This window comes from Pteronotus mesoamericanus, unplaced genomic scaffold (genome assembly GCF_021234165.1).
Source record: "Pteronotus mesoamericanus isolate MK-2021 breed Mesoamerican mustached bat unplaced genomic scaffold, CSHL_Meso_final scaffold_165, whole genome shotgun sequence".
NCBI classification, from domain to species: Eukaryota; Metazoa; Chordata; class Mammalia; order Chiroptera; family Mormoopidae; genus Pteronotus; species Pteronotus mesoamericanus.
The window spans coordinates 2,721,077-2,741,156 of NW_026555307.1; the positions used below are offsets into that span (position 1 = coordinate 2,721,077).

The 20,080-nt window shown below is 39.4% G+C and overlaps 2 protein-coding genes across 4 annotated transcripts in view; one reads left to right on the top strand and one right to left on the bottom strand.

Moving 5' to 3' along the window:
- The window catches only part of BANP (BTG3 associated nuclear protein), a 117,960-nt gene that overhangs the window by 36,236 nt on the left and 61,644 nt on the right, over window positions 1-20,080 (top strand). The window lies entirely within an intron of this gene.
- LOC129083143 (histone H3.3A-like) lies at window positions 2,669-3,379 on the bottom strand. Its single transcript, XM_054588944.1, has one exon. The coding sequence runs from the start codon at window positions 3,377-3,379 to the stop codon at window positions 2,972-2,974; it is 408 nt and encodes a 135-aa protein (XP_054444919.1). The 3' UTR covers window positions 2,669-2,971.

A 20,080-nucleotide genomic window follows, 5' to 3' on the forward strand; every position in this document is an offset into this window, starting at 1 on the left:
AATGGTTGGATTAGATACATAAGGAGATAGTAATAGGCCAAATTCTAAAACCTCCCATGTTGAGTCCTGGTTGGGTGGCTCATATTAATTGGGGATGGAATATTATAAAATCATGAGCAATTTTGCTGAAATTTCAAATAAAGCAAAGTACAGTTTTTTTCTAGACTTGAACAATAGTTGAATTCCTGGAAAATTCAAGTTTTACAACTATCTAAAAATATTTTGTGTATAAATGTAGAGTGGAGTAAGATTCTGGGGTCAGAGAGTTAGAAGCATATTTTTTACTAACATGAATATCTGGGACATACGAACTTTGTGCAGGAAGATTTTTTGGTTAGTTGAGGCTATTTTATGCATGTAGGATGTCTTAATCTTCTTGGTCTGTGTCCATTAAATCTCAGTGGAATCCCTTAATTCTGATAACCAGATAAGTCCCATTGGATTTCAATACCCCCTCGCTATCCCAGCACCTCCGTTGTTCTAAGGGATAAGAAAAGAATGAATGACATGCTTCCTGCGCATTACTGAGAAGTTTGCATATCCTAAGGATGGTCTTCCTTGGCTGGGTATCACTTCTTTACCTGTGTTTGGAAGAGGTAATCATGATTACCTCTCCCATGAGATGGGCGAGGGAAAGTGTTGACAGAATCTGTCCATTGGTATTCCACCTTCAGTTATTTGTGATGGTTCCACCAGGGTCAGGTGGTCGAGGGTGAGTGCACAGGGACTGAAGAACTATTGCAGCTGTGGTGTGGACCTCCAGGGTGACTTGTTTTGGGGTTCCTTCTGTGTCAGGATGGGTGTATTGGGAGAACAGGCCTCTGCCCCATCACAATTATCCTGGTGTTGAAACTGCTGCGATGTCCTGGGCCAAGTCATATAGTTGTGTTGATTTCCAGTTTCCAGTTTCATCAGCTTTAAAGAGACCAGAAAAAGGTGATTTAGGCTAGCTCTGGGCCCATTAGTTTCTCTTACTGTTCTCATGACAAAACTGCCCATACTCCCTCATATAGGTGTGCGGGAGAGAGGTTGGCACCAACCGGCTGAAATTGTCCCTCCTGTTTGGTGTGCCACATACCTTTGGGTTTTGAGTTGTTTGACAGCAGAGCTGCTCTCTTGGTAACCCATTTCCAGGCTGCAGGGAGCCACCGTCTCTCTGGCTTTCTTGAGCATTACAGTGGTCACAGGGCTAGTGGGAAGGGCCATGAGCAGCTTTCCTGGTCAGAAATGTCACCGTGTTTCCCTCCGCAGGGGGAAAGATTTTATCATTTAAAGACTTGCGATGGTTTTCTCTGTGTGGTAAAGTTGAGTTTGCTAATACTGATTCAGATGTACAATCTAGTCAGGTTTTCTGGTTTTAAAGAATTGTAAATGTTGAGATAAAATCAACCTATTATAGATACACTTATTGTATATTGGAACAAAGTTTATCAGTATTATTAATACAACTATTATTACTAAAAGTTAGTGTAAGATTAATCATTAGAAGGAAAAAATATTCCCCCATTTTCTCATAGGCATAGTTTTAAATAGGATGGATGTGAATGATTTTTAGAGAAGATCCTAAATCTTGCATTTCTCTTTGGGTAAGTTCTGAAAATGAGAAAAAAAAATTGCCAACTATTGAAAGCTGTTAATAAGAAATTTTTGGAGGAATTAAAGGATAAGAATTTAATCCCAGTATATCAATGAAAAAAATGTATATTTAAGTTAGAAAGTTGCTAACTTGTAAACACATATAAATAAATGAGGATTGTATGTTTTAAGTGTAGGTAGTGGAATTTAGAAAGGAAAAATCTCCCAAAACAATTAAAAATAGGTTAACATTCTGAGTCATAAGGTACTTCTATTACAAATTATTTATTTTGGGCCTCAGATATTTAAAATAAAGATTAGAACTATATAAGTTGTAGATTATTTTATATCCAAATAGTATGCTTTTAAAAATTACTAAAGTTTCCTTAGGCTCACTTGAAATTCTTGTGAATGATTTGTTGGGAGTTCTGAGTGTAATCTCACAGCCTAAATACACCGTAAAGGTCTTTTCCATTATAATGAGGCCTCTGGATAGTGGATGACAAGCTGTTTGCTGTAATACTGTTCTCCCTTCCCTTTGGAGAAGCTGCACATGGCCCAGAGCCAGCCCCACCTGCAAGGGGCTGGTGCAGCCTCTCAGCTGTGGGGTCCGCCTTTGAATCTCTCTCTGCATACCAAAATCCACTCACCTGGATTTAATTAGAAGTTGGTTATTTCTAATTAAAACTGGCCTGGAATAGACTGTGCGCTATCAGCTCCGAGAGTTATTCTCTTTAATCCCTGGAGCACAGAATGCAGTGGACTGCTGCCAACCTCAACTGGAATTTTGGGTCCTGATTTTCAGATTCCACACCTGAATGAGATTCTTTAAATAAATTCAAGAAAGAAAGAAAATCTTTTTCTTTGGTGCCAAAGCTTAATCACTGCAGTAAAAATGTGAGGTTATTTGGGTGGGTCTCACCCAACAATGGTGTTCTACTTGGGAAATAGAAAAATGGATTTGAATTCGTTTAGGTAGGTGCTTTTTTTTCTTCCTTGCAAATGTGCCGATAATTTGGATTTTGCTTATTGTAATTCCAGGAGTAGCGACTTGAGGTTTTTGGGTTTTTTTTGTTTTTTTTTTCCCCCAGAAAAATTTAACAGGTTTATTTATATTGTTATAAAGTTGAACTGCTTGAAACTTGTTCACTGAAACATCTTGACTTGCATTAATGCTTTATGTTCCCGCATTTATATTAAAAAAATTCACACACAAATGAAAATGGAAAAACTGCCAATACCTGATTTCTGTCCCCTATTTTCCACTTGCAATCATATACTTAGGTACCTTTTGACCCCATGGAAAAAAAATATCTAACGTTCAGAACTACCAATAACAGGAAGAATTTTTTTTTTTTTTTTTAAAGAATGAAATGTTTCCCATCATAGTGGATTCTTAAGCACGGTCTCCACGTATGCGGCGTGCTAGCTGGATGTCTTTTGGCATAATTGTTACACGTTTGGCATGGATAGCACACAGGTTGGTGTCTTCAAAAAGGCCAACCAGATAGGCTTCACTTGCCTCCTGCAAAGCACCAATACCTGCACTCTGGAAGCGCAGGTCTGTTTTGAAGTCCTGAGCAATTTCTCGCACCAGACGCTGGAAGGGAAGTTTGCGAATCAGGAGTTCAGTGGACTTCTGATAACGTCTAATTTCACGAAGTGCCACAGTACCAGGCCTGTAACGATGAGGTTTCTTCACCCCTCCAGTAGAGGGCGCACTCTTGCACGCTTTGGTAGCCAGTTGCTTCCTCGGTGCTTTACCACCGGTTGATTTGCGGGCAGTCTGCTTTGTACGAGCCATGGTACAGAGACCTCTTTACTTACCCGCCTTCTTCTTCGGCTGGAGCTCGGCGAGCTGGAGGAGGCGCTGGTGTTAGAGAGCGACGGCGGCTGCGAACACCGACTTGAGGTTTTAACTTGAAAGCTGTTTTGTGTTGATACTGGGAAAGTCCGTGTAGAGTAGGCTAGGCTCATCCTTTAAATGCCCCGCTTGGACTACCAGGATCAAGTGTATGGACAGGGACATTTATACTGTAAATCAGTGTAAAAACCCCTTTTTTGCACTTTTTTGAGTGTCAACAGAGAGCCATTTGAAGAAAGCATAGTAGTAGGACATAGTAAGTAGGACACAGCTGAGCCTGGTGTTGGCCTGATGTGAGGTGCTGTCCTTGCTGATGACTGCTCTGGACTGCCAGCATAATTGCACGTGTGGCGGTGGATCATGGATCATGGGATAGGATAGCTGCTTGTCCTCTAGGATCTTGTAGAAACAGACTATTTGATACGTCAGATAGCAGCTCAAAACCCAGAGGTTTTGGGTTTATTAACTGAACATATTAACTAACTAGGAAAATGTTTGTTTCTTATTTGTCAAACCAATAGATTTCTGTCTTATTTTTATTTTTTGTATGCACAGCTGGTTTATTTTTATTGAGATGAGATTGACATAACATATATTTCAGAGGTTTCTTTATAATCCTCTAAAAGTAAAAAACTGACTTAAACATTTAAAAATTTTTTTAATTTTAAAATTTTTCTTAGAAATATATGTTGTAAGACATAGGGAGGGGCAAAATTTTTTTTCCCTCTAAACTGATTATCAATCCAAAGAAAACTGAAATAGTTGATCAAGAAATTATTTAAATTCCCTTTAGTATGCTAGTTGCTGGTTCTCTGTTTTGCTTCCAAGAGGGTCTTTGGTTTTAAATGCTGATGGCTATTTATGGAAGGACTCTTTTGAGCCCTCATGGCTTCTGGGTAGAAAGAGGTCTAAGGTTGTTTGAATTGTAATGGAACGGTTTGGTCTCAGCTATGAAGGACTTGTTTAATTCCTTATCAAATTTAAAATTTTTGATGTTCCCATTTAAATTTGTATACATGTGACGTCTATTCTCAACTGGTCTACACTACCTCACATACCCACAGACTTTTGGTGACTTTGTTGTGATTTCGTGTACATGTCAGGGGAATCATTAGCATAATCTGATGACTCAAATACAGTATGATAAAACAAATAATAAACATAGTCAAACATGTAAAGAGATTGTACATATTCTAATAATTTGTTGTACTCCTAGTTTTAGAATAAATCCTATCCCTGTCACTGGGACTGAGTTGAATCTGTAGATTAATTTGGAGAGAGTTGCCCTCTTTAACATCATGGAGTCTTCTGGTACATGAACATGGTACACCTCTCCCCTGATATAGGACTTTAATTTCTGTCAGCAATGTCATGTAGTTTTTAGTGTACAACTTTTGTACATATTTTGTTAAATTTATCTCTAAGTACTTCGTATTTTTAGATGCTATCATAAGTGATATTGTATTTTGAATTTCACTGTCATGTTGTTCATTGGTAGTGTATAGAAATACAGTAGGTTTTTCTATACTGACCATTATCCTGTATCATTGTTAAATTCACTTATTTTAGGAGTTTTTCTACAGGGATTTAAAAAATGTCTGTGGTCACATTGTTTTTAAATAACAAATTTTATTTCCTATCAAATTTCTATATCTTTTCTTACTTTGCTACACTGGCTAGCATCTCTATTTCAGTGTATTCTTTTTTTATATTTTTGCCCTGTATCTAATCTTTGAGTGAAAGCATCTCATCTTTCACCATTAAGTGTGGTGTTAGTTGTTAATTTTTCATAGGTGCTCTTTGTCAGGTCAAAGAAATTCCCTTCTTTTTCTGATTTCATGAAAGTTATGTTATTATTTTTTGTGATAGTTTATCATGAACAGGCATTGAATTTTCACATGCTTTTAATGTATCTGCTTGAGATGATCTTATGCTTTTTCTTCTTGATTCTCCTGTTATACTGAATGACACTGATTGATTTTGAATGCTAGACTTCCTCTGCATTTCTGTTACAATCAACCTGACTTTGTCATAGTGTATTACCCTTTTTATATATTTTTTGGGTTGAGTTGTTAAGAGTTTTTGCGTTTATGTTCATGGGGTATATTAATCTGCAGTTTTCTTTTTTGACCTATCTTTATCTGTTTTGTTACCAGGTTAATGCTAGCCTCAAAAAGTGAGCTGGAAGTTGTCCCTTATTGCCTATTTTCTGAATATGTTTCTATAGTTTTAGTTTTATATCTTCTTTAACTATTTGATAGGATTAGCCAATAAAGCTATTTGTCCTTAAATTTTAGTTATGAATTCAATTTCTTTAACAAGTACAAAACTTTAATAAATGTAGACCCTGTTGAATCAGTGTTGTTTAATTTATATCTCTCAAGAGGTTTTCCCTTTTCACCTAACTTCTAGAATACATTAGCATAATATTTTTCATAATATCCCTTAAAAGAACCACATGACATTTAGGTGCCATGTCTTGATAGTTTTTTGGGCTTTTCAAGAAGTGCTGTTCAGGTGTTTTATAGAATGTCCCTCAGCTGGGATTTGTCTCATGCTTTTCTCAAGATTAGATATGGATTGTTGGTTTTGGGAAGGAAGACCATAGAGTCGAAGTGACTTTCTGATTGCATCTTATCAGGGGTGTGTGTTGTCACCATGACTATTGCTTTTGGTGTTGATGTGGATCACCAGGCTGAGGAGTGTTTGTCAGGTTTTTCCACTGGATTTGCTTGTCCCCCCACCCCTTTCAGCCTGTGCTCTTTGGGAGGATGGCATTAAACTCAGTCCCTACTCATGAACTGAGGAGTCATGCTACATCTTCTGGAAGGTACAGCATCTATACACACTCTATTGTGTGAAATTTGTCTTTTCTTCTCCATTTATTAATTTAGTCAATCATTTACAATGAATATTTTATACTTGGAGTTAGAAAACCAATACAGATAATCCTCAATTTACAATGGTTCAACTTAAGATTTTTCGACTTTACAATGGTGCAAAAGCAATACATATTCAGTAGAAACCATACTTAGAATTTTGACTTCTGGTATTTTCCTGGGCTAGTGATATTCAGTGTGGTGCTCGGATGTTGGGCAGCGGTAGGTCCCAGTCAGCCACACAATCACCAGGGTCAACGATGGATACACTCTGGTGTGTTTGTTGTGTTAGATGATTGCCCACTGCAGGCTAATGTGAGTGTTCTGAGCACGTTTAAGGCAGGCTGGGCTAAGCTATGATGTTCAGTAGGTTAGGTGTATTAAATGCATTTTCGACTAAACGATTTTCAATCTACAGTGGTTTTATTAGGATATAATCCCATCATAAGTTGAGAAGCATCTGTACTATTGGGTTGGCCAAAAAGTTCATTTAGTTATTTCTGTAAAATAAAGGCACATTTTTCATTTTCATCAGTAACTTTATTGATTTGGATATTTTGAGTATGTTGGCTTTCTCCAGCAAGGTATATGTTGATTGTTCTCAGTTCATGTCTTAATTTGATCGCTGTTGACTTCAGCTGGTCTGCCTGACCATGAAGCATTGCCCAGCGAGACACCTCTAGCACAAAACTTTGCAAACCAATTTTGACACAGTTCAGTCAGTCACAGCATCTTCTCCATACACTACACAAATTTTTTTTTTGTTTCAGTTGTGTTTTTACCTTTTTTGCAATAATAGAACATAATATGCTGAAAGTGTTGCTTATTTTCTTCCATCTTCAATATTAAAATATCTACATGAAAATTCACCAATTTTGATAATTAAAAAAAATGCACACTGATATGACAGCTATCATGATACAATCTAACAAAACTGTTTTGAATGAACTTAAAACTAAATGCTACTAGAGCCATCTTAATGGAAAAAATGAACTTTTTGGCCAACCCAGTACTTTATTTTGTTTCTCAAATTGTTCTAACTTTGGTCATTGGGAATACTTTCAGGTGGCTCCTGTGGCCTTTTGACACCCCCACTCCCTACCCCAACATCGTGGGATTATTTTTGGTGTGAGCACTTCCTTACTCTCTGGCACCATCGGACACTCTAGGCTCACTCATCTTGTATGTTTGCTGCCCTAGTCCTAGAGTAAGTCATTTCTCCTTTTATTGGAAAATAGTATTAGAGTCAAGATCTGTATACCAGTTGTCTTCTGAGCATTCAAGTGTTTCCCATGGGGTGTATTCCTGTGGATGTCACATGCAGGTGTCATGCTTTTCTGTGCAGTGATGGGGTGCTGTTCCTACTCGGGGGTCAGCCCTATTGTTCAGGTTTCTCTTTTTCATTAGTTTCTTATTAGTAGTTTCTATAGCTCCTTGGAAAGAACAAAAAATATGCATTCCTAAGAAGCGTGCTCTTCTCCTGATTTAGGACCATTAGCTTGGATTCACAGAAATTTGTTAATGTACAACAAGCATGGCTTCTGTGGGGTGGAATGAGGTGGAGGTTAGAACCTGAGCCCTCCAGTACCTGCTCCACAATATTTCTTAAGCAGCTGATTTTTAAAGTTTGTTGCATTAGGATGTCCCCATTTCTTTGGTACAGTTGGTTATTTTGTGAGAGGTTGATTTTACACTACATTTTGCTCATCTCATTAGATACTGGAAAGAAATTTTTAATGGTAATTTATTCTTATGCCTAACAGTATTTTTTGGGTTTTGGTTGTTAATGACTTTTTAATCTTTAACCTGCAAGTAATAGAAGTACACCTTTTAAAACAAATGTTAATAAATCTTTCATTTGAATGAACCGTGTGGTGAAAAATCCTGGATACTTAGGCATTGACACCATCAAAGCTGGCCTCTTGCTCATGCTCATGGCTCAGTGTGGGTGCTTCTGGGCCTCCCACAGCTCTCGCCCCTCCACTTGTGCAGCTCCGGTGCTGGTGCCCTCCATCTGTGCTCTGTCCTCTCCTAAGGCATCTGATGCCTTAGTCTGGGAAAGGAAAGATTGGAGAAGACACATTCTGTTCTTAAAATGCTGGCCTGGGAGAGACACATCTCTGTCCTGTTTACATCCCACCCATGAGCACTTGTCCCGGGGCTGCATATGCCCTCTGTGGTGGCATCCCTTAGAATGTGAGCTCTCAAGGGCAGGGCCACCCTATGAAAAGGGGGCAGGGGCTCATGGTGGACCCCAGCCCATCTGCCTGTCTTGGGCTTGAGGACGTCTGAGTATCTGTCTTTCTTGTTTAACTGAGGATTGCTACCCTCGCCCCCCCACCGCCCTTTTGCCCTTGTTCACACTCTAAGACTGGTAAACAGTTCTGTTTTTTTTAAGTACATTACACCAAACTGAAAAATTTCTGACTTTAATGTGACTCAGCTTCTTGTGTGGTGTGCAGGAGTATAATTGTAAAGGCCAGAGGGCAGAGTAGGTATTTAGGGAACAAATATCTACGGGGTTTTAGAAGAATCTGTCCAACATATTTTTCTTATAGGTAGAAAGCAGAAGAAATTACTTGAGATTGTTACTGGCTTGCTTTTGTTAATTGAGAGGTTTTCTTTGAGATAATTCACAAAAATTAGAAAATTCATATTATGTCGATTTCCCACACTCATCTTGATGAACACTTACTTTGAGTTGCAGAAGGATCAGTAGTCTGCAGAATAATCATGTAACGAGGCTTAATTGTGGGTGGGAGGGAGGCAAAAGCTTCCTCAAATAATTTTCAAATATTTTCATGGAATTCCTTCCACCTGGCCACAAAACACAAAATTGGAGGTCGCTGTGTGAATTGAAATATCGCCTGACTTGACTTCCTCACGCAGGTAATGAGTTGGGGAGTTATTTGCGAATAATACAGCACCATGTAAAGTTTTAGTCTTACCTAAACCTTCAAGATAAGGTTTGCTCCTGGTTTGGGTTACTACAGATAGCTTAGAATGTGAGCTCCCAAGGGCGGGGCATTTCTGCTGTGCCTTGTGTGGGTTTCTCACTTACAGCCACTATGGTGATGGAGGGTTCAGAGGATTTGACCTTTGGGCATTTTAAGTTATTTAAACTTGTTTTTGGATGATTAGTTTCTCCTAAAATGGAGTGTGCTCTTAGCACCCATATGTGTGAAGTGAGATTTAGGCAAAGAACATAATTATGGACATTCTTAATTAGTCAATGCAACACACCCATGTCCCCGTAGCCCTAGATGTTTGCTGAGTGAACATCTACAGAAATGTCACTGTTGATTATACCTCAGACTTGGTGGTGGTTGATTTCTTATTCCTGGATTAGCTCTTTGCTTGGATTAAATGCTTTCAGTGCTTGTGGAGGCTTTCCTTGATCTTTGGAAATGGGAAATAAGCAATGATTGTGCTGCTCATACAAGCCTGATTCTCCCAGGGGAGCCCATTCTGCAAGGGAACTTAAGAAGTGTTTGTTTGGTTGAACCCCAGTGCACTGAAACTTGGGTAGGGATGGAGAATATAGGCATGACTCCCATACCTCCAGCCATTTCTATGGCAGGTTTGTTCATTGATGTTGGCCCACACCCCTGAGCTTGACACCTGAGTCAATGTGGTATTTTCAAAGAGGTGGAGCTGGCTCTAAATATTAAAACTCTTTGACTGTTCTGGTTCTAAGGGGTTTTCTGTGTCTGTGTTAGTATTCAGTAAGGGCGGGGAATGGGGGTGTGTGTGTGTGTGTGTGTGCGTGTGCGCGCGCGTGCCTGCATGTGTGTGTACATTCGGAATCCAATTAGAAGTCACCAAAATCTATATAGGGTTTTAGCAGAATCTGTGTTAAGAGTTCCTACAAAGTGTTCTAAGCATACACAGATCTGACACCCCTATTTCTTCAGTGGAGCGCTTGGGTGCAATCTCTGGTCCACCTGATGTCACCTTCTCTGTGTGCCCCAGGTCTGCATGTGTTTCTTATTGGGCTCTCTGCACATCAGATACTGACCTCCTCTTTAAGTGTTGGCTGATCCTGTCCTGGGTTCCCCCCGCCCCTGCTGTTCTCGCCTGCCCTGGACCACTGTATGGGCTCCAAGCTCTCTGATTCAAACCAGGGGGCTGCTTTGTCCAACTTGCTTTGAGTTTTCCTTTTGTAGTAAAAACTGCCAAACACAAACTTTTGAAAAATAGTTTACATTCTACATTTTCCAAGTCTTTTGTTCTGGTAGGGTTTTGTTTTGTTTTGTTTTGTTTTTGTGGCATAGATTTGAATAAAGCCCCTAAATGTACATTCAAATGATAGTCCATTTTTTGTGACTGATGAGCAAAAAGGGCTGAGAAGGTGACGTTTTAAATTAATAATACAAGTACTTCTAACATGGTCACAAAGCAATTTCTTGAAACTGATGAGAAGCTGGCTACTTCCTAAGTGCAACTTGGAAAATGTTTGCCATGACAACTCTGAAAGCTGAAGATACAAAGTGGATTTAAAAACAGAACAACTAAGTTGCTGAAACACTGAAAGGGTAAGTTGTAACAGTAATTGAAATAGGGTTATTCCTGCTCTTGACCAGCAAGTGGCTAATGTGACAAGTACTTTGTTTCAGATCCAGGCTCCATCACCTGTAAATGGTGAGAACTTGGGCAAAGTCTTACCTTTTCTAAGCATCAGTTTCTTCATCAGTAAAATGATAAAAAAAAAAATTAGTAAGTTAGGCTTTCTGTGAATGAGGTAGTTATAAACAAAAAAAAAAAATCAATTTTACACTGTAACAAAGAATAAAGGCATTTATTTAACCAAAAGGAGCTTTACACTGTGACAAAGAATAAAAGGCACTTACTTAACCAAAAGGAGCCACAGCCCAGGAAACACTGAGTTAATTAGCAACCTAAATTGTGTTCCACTGAGACAAAAAGGACTGTCTTTTATGTTGTTGCTGAATTTTTGGGGTGACATTGGTTAATAAAATTATACAGGTTTCAGATGTACAATTCTGTATACATCATCTGTATATTACATTGTGTGTTCACCACTCTTCCATTGCCATTTGTTTTGTTGTTTTTGATTGATGTGACAGTTCCTATACATTATATGTTTCTCAATTATTAGAAATTGAGAAAAATAAGACATCTACGTGAAAAATAGACATCATCAGTAGGAACTTTATGGTAAATGCTGTCCATTCCATGTCATCTTGACAGCTCTTGAAGGCAACTCTTATTTTGTGGTTTCTCCCTGTCTTCTTCATCAAAAAGGCAACTCCAACTCAGTCTGTTGTCACAGTTTCTCCTGTCTCACACCAGCTCATTAAGCATCAGCCTTTCCAAGGTGGGTGCCCCACCAGCCTTCTGTGCTGTAAGAATCAGGGCTAGTCCACACAAGCAGTAGGGCTTTCTCACTGGAGAGAGAGGGCTTAAATTCTAGTAGGGCTTAGAATTCTTAAATTCTTGAGTCTGCTACAAGGACTTTGATTTTCTTGGCTCCATCTTCCTTATTGAAAAATGGAGATAATTCAGTAATTCTAGAGGCTGGAAGTCTGAGGACATGATGCCAGCATGGTCCAGTGAGGGCTGTCTTCAGGGTTCTTAGTATCCTTTTCTTTGTGTTCTTCCCTGGTGGAAGTGGGGAAGGCCATCTTTTATTAAAGAAATTTCCCGTCCAAGCTCTCAGGTCTGTTTTATGTAGATAAGGTATCTAATTGTACAGTACTGATTGGATAGGGCAGGTCTCAGTCCATTGGTAGAAAGTCAAAGCAAGGGTTTCCCTGCAGTGGCTGACTCAAATGTAAACAAACAGGGCATAGCAAGGAAGCTGAGGGTCTTAGTGTACACAGTAAGTGAGAAGCCCATGTCAGGAAATGGCCACTAGACTCTCATTGTTTATAAAATTTGGGCCCTCAGTTGGCCATGGCAAGTCCATTTTCAACAGATAAATTTCTTCTCAGGGTTCACATTGAATGACCCTTCTCAGGGTCCATGTCATGCATACAGGTGTTTAGTATTCCTTTATTCTCCATAACTCTGTGAAGTTTAAAAAATTAATGTTGATGTTCACTGTGTCTAATATCAAGCAGGCCTCGGGGTAGATGCTGGGCTCACACCAGTAGTAACATCACAGGATTTTAGTTCACTCTCAGGTTAGTATCTTCAGAAATTCCAGTGGACCCTAGCGTCCTAGGCCTTCCTCTGGCATTGCATTCTTAGGTTTCTGTTCTGGCTTGTGATTCTTAACTGTTTTTTAGCATTTGGATTAGCAGCATGAGACTAAGGGAATCTACAGGCAACAGCCAGAGGCTTGCACTCAAGATATGAGGCTCATTCTTGAATTCATTCATGTCTTAAACCCACAGGCATGACTGCGTACTGGTCTTTCACCTTAACGGTTATGATGTACAGTTGAACAAAACAGATGAAAATATCCCTGTACCACATAACAAACTAAACTATAATAACCTAACTGTGTAACAGATGAGAAGGTATTGAGTGCTGTGGGGGAAACAGTGACGGAACAGATTTGTGCCTGTTCTTATTAGTATAAGATTGTGTATAATTTTGTTTTAAACCAGGGGCATCCATCAGAGTCACCTTGGAAATTGTATTTTAAAAAAATAGTCCCAGGATGTCTGGGGGTGGGCCCTAGCTTCCCCAGGAAATTCTGATATTTCAGAAGCAGGGGGATAGACTCTTGCTTCATTGATTTTGATTAAGAATGTTGGCTCTGCTGCTTGAAGATTTAGGCTCAACTTTGCCTCTTGCTTGCTGTGTGAGGTTGGGAGAATTATTGACCTGTCTGTGCAGTGAAGACACTGAAGTGTCCCCTCTGGCTTCCAGAATCTTCGTTTCACACAGAGCCCATGGCATTGTCCTACTACTGGGACTGTCCTTGCTGGAGTCTGTGGGGTCCTGCACTCACAATCACTATCCACAGTAGCGAATGGTCCTTGTTTCACCTATCATGGGTCACTGGACCAAGCTCTAGGGCATATTTTACTTCTGGAACTATGGGTTGGGCAAAAAGTTCATTTAGTTTTTTCTGTATGATGGCTCTGGTAGAGCTTAGCTGTCTTTAACTTCATTCAAAACAATTTTATCAGATTGTATTATGATAGCTGTCATATCAGTGTGCATTTTAAGATTTTCTTTATTTTTAGAGGGAGTGGAAGGAAGGGTGAAAGAGGGAGAGAAGCATTGATCTGCGAGAGTCCTCCCTGAACTGGGGATCCGTCCCTCAATCCAGGCATGTACCCTGACTGGGAATTGAACTGGTGCCCTTTTGGTTTGCAGGCCAGCACTCAGTCCACTGAGCCACACTAGCCAGGGCTCAGCATGTCTTTTTTTTAAAAAAAAAAACCACATCAAAATTGGTGAATTTTTGTGCAGCTATTTTTTTAAAAGATTTTATTTATTTTTTAGAAAGGAAGGAAGGAGAAAGGGAGAGAAACTTCAACATGTGGTTGCCTCTCACATGCCCCCAACGGGGGACCCGCAACCTAGGGAATCGAACCAGCAACTCTTTGGTTCACAGGTCTGCACTCAATCCGCTGAGCCATACCAGCCCAGGCTGTGCAGCCTTTTTAATATTGAAGATGAAAGAAAATATGCAACGTTTTTGGTGTACACATCCTTTTTAATATTCCAAGAAAGGTAAAAATGCAACTGAACCACAAAACAAGATTTGTTCAGTGTATGGAAAAGGTGCTGTGACTGATCGAATGTGTAAAAAGTGGTTTGCGAAGTTTCTTGGTACTATTGACATTTTGGCCAAATAACTCTGCTGTGGGCTGTCATATGCATTGGAAGATGTTAGCAGCACCACTGACGTCTACCTGCTAGAAGCCAATAGCAGGAGGTAGCTGACATAACCAAATATCCAAGTCAGCAAAGTTATTGGTGAAAATGAAAAATGTGTCTTTTATGGAAAAAACCTGAACAGATTTTTTGGCCAACCCAATATATTTAGGCAAGAGTATTTAACTGACATAATTAGCATAATCTTGGAGTTAAACAAGAATATTCAACTTGTGAATTAACATAGTCTGTTAGAATTAAAATGACCAGGACAGTCTGTGGGTCTAGCTATTTCCCTTTTCCTTAATTTTGATTAAGTTTTTATTTAACAAGCTTAAACAACATACAGTTATAGGTAATGGCATAGATAATAATTTAAGATTGCAAAAGAATGAATTGAATACATAAGAAAGTTTTTAAAAAACAAAATGACCCAGAAATAGTTAGATTGATCAATGGAACAGAATAGAGAACCCAGAAATAGACCCATACAAATATGTCCAACTAGTTCTTGACAAAGTTGTAAAAAAAAAAAAAAAAAAAGGTTCAATGGAAGAAGGACAGGCTTATATAACAAATGGTGCTGAGCAATTGGGCATCCAGAAGCAAAAAAAGAAAAAAGGACATTGATGTCAACCTCATAGCTTGAACAAAAAGTAATTTAAAATGGATCACAGATTTCAATATCAAATGTAAACCTGGAAAACCCTTAGATGGAAACACGTGAGAAAATCCCTGAGTGTTAGGCAGGCTTCTTAGACTTGACACGAAAAGCATAAAAAGATAAATTGCACTTGGTCAAAATAAGAAACTTACGCTCTGTGAAAGACTTGCTAGGAGGATGGAAAGACAAGCTACAGCCTAGGAGAAAATATTTGCAAACCATTTATCGGACAAAGGGCCGGTCTCTAGAATATAGTACTCTCAAAACACAGTGGTAAATAAACGGTCTCTAGAACATAGTACTCTCAAAACACAGTGGTAAATAGGCAATTAGAAAATTCCTAAAAAATGCAACAGATATTTTACCAGAGAGGAGATACAGGAGGGCAAATAAACATATGACTAGTTAGATGTTTAATATCGTTAGTCATCAGGGAAATGCAAATGAAAACCACAATAATCTATTTCTCTACACCTGTCAGATGGCTAAATAAAAAAATAGCAACACCACCAAATGCTGACGAGGATGTGGAGAAACTGGGTCTCTTATCTCTTATTGGTGGGAGTATAAAATGGTGCAGCCACCCTGGAACACAACTTGGCAGTATTTTGTAACGCTATGCATGTACTTACCATATGGCCTACCAATCAGCTCTACAGCACCAATACTGAGTGAACTGTGATATGTGCTACCACTTGGGTGACCTTGGTGGGCACTGTGCTGAGTGCTAAAAGCCAATCTGTAAACGTCATATGCTATATGGCTCCATGTCTGTTAACTTTCCTGAAATGTCAGAACTATAAATTAGCACAGGTGAGTGGTTGTGAGGGGATAGGGTGGGATGAGAGGGTGGGTGTGTCTAAAAGAGCAGCACGAGGCTGCTACTTAGTGTCGATGGAACAGTGCACAGATCTGCACATGATGTCAGATGCGTAGAACCACACGTGACGCACATTCACGCATGCAGAAACTGGTGAAATCTGAACAAGGCCTATAGTCTCACTAGCAGTATTCTTCCAATGCCACTTTCTTAGTATGTTTAAAAATAATGTATTTTTTTTTATTGTTGACACTAATACAGATGTCCCCATTCCTCCCACCTCTTCCCCACCTCTTCCCCACCTCCACCTACTCCCTGCCCTGTCTTCCCTCTGGCCATCGCCATACTGATGTCTGTGTCTATGGGTCAAAGAACATTTCCCTTCTTTGGAAGGGAAAGAAGGCCCTTCACCTTCTTTCATCCAGTTCCTCAGCCACAACAGCTGTCAGTCTGTTCCATGTGTCCATGCCTTTGTTTCTTTTTTGTTCATCAGTTTATTTTGTTCATTAGGTTCCACATACAAGTGAGATCATATGGTACTTGTCTTTCTCTGACTAGTTTATTTCACTTTAATAATCTCCAGGTCTGTCCATGCTGTTGCAAAAGTAAGATTTCCTCCTTTTTTTATCCACTCACCTACTGATGGGCACCTTGGGATGTTTCCAGATCTTGGCTGTTGTAAATAATGCAGCTATGAACATAGCGGTGTGTGTATTCTTTCGAATTAACATTTTGGGATTCTTAGGATATAGTCCCAGAAGTGGAATCACTGGGTCAAAAGGCAGCTCCACTTTTAATTTTTTGAGGAACCTCCATACTGTTTTCCACAGAGGCTGCACCAGCCTGCATTCCCACCAACAGTGCATGAGGGTTCCCTTTGCTTCACATCTTTGCCAGCACTTGTTTGTTGATGGTAGCCATTCTGGCAGGCGTGAAGTGGTATCTCATTATGGTTTTAATTTGCATCTCTCTGGTGATTAGTGACATTGAGCATTTTTTCATATGTTTATAGGCCACCTGTATGTCCTCTTTGGAGAAGTGTCTATTCAGATCCTTTGCCCACTTTTTGATTGAATTGTTTATCTTATTGGTGTTGAGTTGTATTAAGTTCTTTATATATGCTCGTATTTTAGACATTAACTCCTTATCTGATGTATCATTGGCAAATATGTTCATTTTCCCATATAGTGGGTTCCCTTTTCATTTTGTTGATGGTTTCTTTTGCTGTGCAGAATCTTTTTAGTTTGATGTTTTCCCATTTATTTATTTTTTCTTTTATTTCCCTTGCCCTAGGGGACATATCAGCAAAAATATTGCCCCAAGAGATGTCTGAGATTTTACTGCCTATGTTTTCTTCTAGGATTTTTATGGTTTTGTGGCTTTTGATACTGTACTACAGGTTATAGGATGTCACCACTGGGGACACAGGACTTGATATACTACTTCCTTTGTAACTTCCTGTGGATTTATAATTACTTAAAAATGTATCATCAGGGTTCAACCAGAGAAGCAAAACCAATAGGAGATAATGTGTCTGACAGAAAGAGAGAGAAAGGCAGAAAGAGTAATACAGTACCCCCATGAGGAGTTTTCACACAGGATTGGCTTACAGAGTTGTGGGGGCAGCCAAACACATCTGAAGTCTGTAGGGCAGGTAGATAGGGAGGGGAGGTTGTGGTTAGCTGCAGGAGCTGTTTGGAGTCTTCAAGACCAGGGAAAAGCCTAAACCATCTTTCAAGGTTTCATTTGATCAGGCCAGGCCCACCCAGCATAACCTTTCTTTTGAATAACTTCAACCAGTTCGGACTTCTAATTACATCTGCAAAATCCTTTCACAGCAGCATCCAGGTTAGTGTCTGATTGAATGACTGGGGACTGTAATTCAGCCTAGTCAAAACTTAATATTGTGACGATTTTTCCATATCAACCCTTAGATAACTACCTTATTTTTCTTAATCTGATATGGATGTTCCATAATTTTTGACAGCAAAATATTCTTTTGTAAAATTTGAAGTTTGCATAAAGTGCATTAGTTGAAAGGTTGTAATTTTCTGGCATACTATAATAATCATATTTAAAAACAAAAATGATTCATTGCTTTTTAATATTTATTTACTTTTTAGAGAGAGGGAAAGGGAGGGAGAAAGAGGGAGAGAAACATCAATGTGTGGTTGCCTCTTGCGCTTCCCTGTAGGGACCTGGCCCACAACCCAGGCATGTGCCCTGATTGGGAATCAAACCAGCGACCCTTTGGTTCTCAGGCTGGCACTCAACCCACTGAGCCACACTAGCCAGGGCTCCTTAAATATTTTAATCTAAAACCATCATTCATTTAAAAAATCCCATGAATGGGCTTTTTAGAGCCAAATTTTACATTGTTCCTTTGCTTTCTGACTTTTCGGGCTGTCACACTCCTTAGTAACAGACATATAGATAGAAATTGAAGCTACAATGTTTATTTCCTGCAACAGTAAGGCTCCGAGGGTTAAAGAAGTTTATTATAAATACACAGTTGAACAAAATAACGTAAATGTATTACTTTCATTTATAATGAATTATTAATTACCCAATATTTTGAATGTATTCTTTAGATGGATGTGGATTTAGTTTTAGTTAGTTGCTGAATCCATGACTTATTGCTTAAAATGAGACAGGTTCAGCATTGATTTTATTTCTCTTTTTTAGTTTTTTCAGTTTTTAGTTCTGAGAAACATTCCCGTAAATAAATATGTGGGAGAGGAAAGAGTTCCTCGGGTCTTCAAGTTACATGCCAAAAATTGTTGTGGTCTATCATCAAAAATTATTTTTCATGATCTGTGAGCTGAATATTGAACTAGGTCCTGTCAGTTTTGTTGAAAACAAAGAAGGGTTTGTCAGTGGGTCACTAGAGGCATTGCCATTTCTCAGACTGGCCCTGGCTTTGCACCTCGGGCATTCGTTTCCTGGATGGACAGTGCACCTGAGTACAATCAGAGTGATTATAATTAGAGTAAGTATAATTAGAGTGAGAGGTAATTTTTTTTAAAAGTGGAACAAACAAATTGATCACGGTGCTCTCACAAGGAGAATCATTTTTAGGAAATAGTACGTTCTGGAAGGTGAGGATCTTGAAATTGAGATGCTGAGAGCTGTCCACACCTGATCAGGAACCTCCTTGAGGTCTTGGGATACCTCTAGGGCTATGTTTATTGTAGCTTGAAGCTGGTTGCTTAATAATCTTTAGGGGAAAAGGTATATTTAGTCAAAACAACTTTGCCATATGGGCATGAAAAAATTTCAATCTGTGTATTTCCTGTGGGACTTCTCAGACCTTTAATGTGCTAATGCCCATTAAAGAACTGCTCTCTACTCAGCAGAACTTCCTTATTTAGTTGCTCATGGAATGAGAGGGAACGGGAATGGGTATGTGTGTGGGATCCTGAGGGATGTTAGTGTTCCACAGAATACACTTTGGGGAATACTGAACGCAGGCAAACCTTTTTGTCTCTTTTGGTATATGAGAAGCATGAAATCATCAGCTTGTATTTGACCAAATCAAAGGTCACCTGTGTTACTTGCAGAGTCCTCAGGGTTTATTGGAGGTTTTAGGTGTAACCGAAGAACAAGTAGAATAACGGAACAAACAAGACCTTTGAGTGAAACATGGATCATGCTCTTATTTTTGAAGTACACCCCATGTTCCTGCAGTTTCCTTGGGCAGGGAGCGGTCTTTTGTGCCCTGATTTTGGGAGGGGACTTAGCAGCTATGTGGCTGTGACAATGGGCTAGATTTTCACGTGTGCTGTTGATTACGTGAATCTTCTCATGCAAAGGCAATGTTTCCCCAGAGTTGTGCTTTGGAGAGTAAAATCCAAGAATGACACTCGTTTCAGGTAATATTGCTGTGTGTCTTAAGTGTTTGTTCTAGCACTCTCGCCTCCACAGCAAAGCAAACTCTAACATTTCCCGGGGCCATGAGCGCTGAGGGCTAGAAGTTAATGACTGAGAAGTCTCAGTGAGTGTATCTATTGAGACAGGCCATTGGCTACAGGTGAACATGAGTGTTACCTCTAGGAAGGTGCCTGGTAAGGGCTCAGTTCTTTCCTGTGACCATTTTCTTTCAAAACAAAGCCCCGAGGCCCTTTGGTCATGGTTCCCACACTCTCCCAGTGGAACCCGGAGGCGGGCAGTGCCGTGTGGCCCACCTACAGTCCCTCTACTGTGTTTGCCCTTCTTTCCGGAGCAGCACTAACATTTTGGGATGATATTGATAAGTATAGTAGTTACAAAAGTCAAGATTTCTCATGTAGGAATTTGTTGGGATGGAATGAGTAAAAATATCAAGCTGTTTTTCATGCAAGCATGCTACTTTAGAAACCTTATTTATTGTGCCTAATTTGTGACATCTTGATTTATTCTGTATAAAGGTTTAAGTATCCCTTTCCCATATTAGCCCATTGTATAAACTGAGAACACCAACAATGAGGGAGGTTAAATTCTCT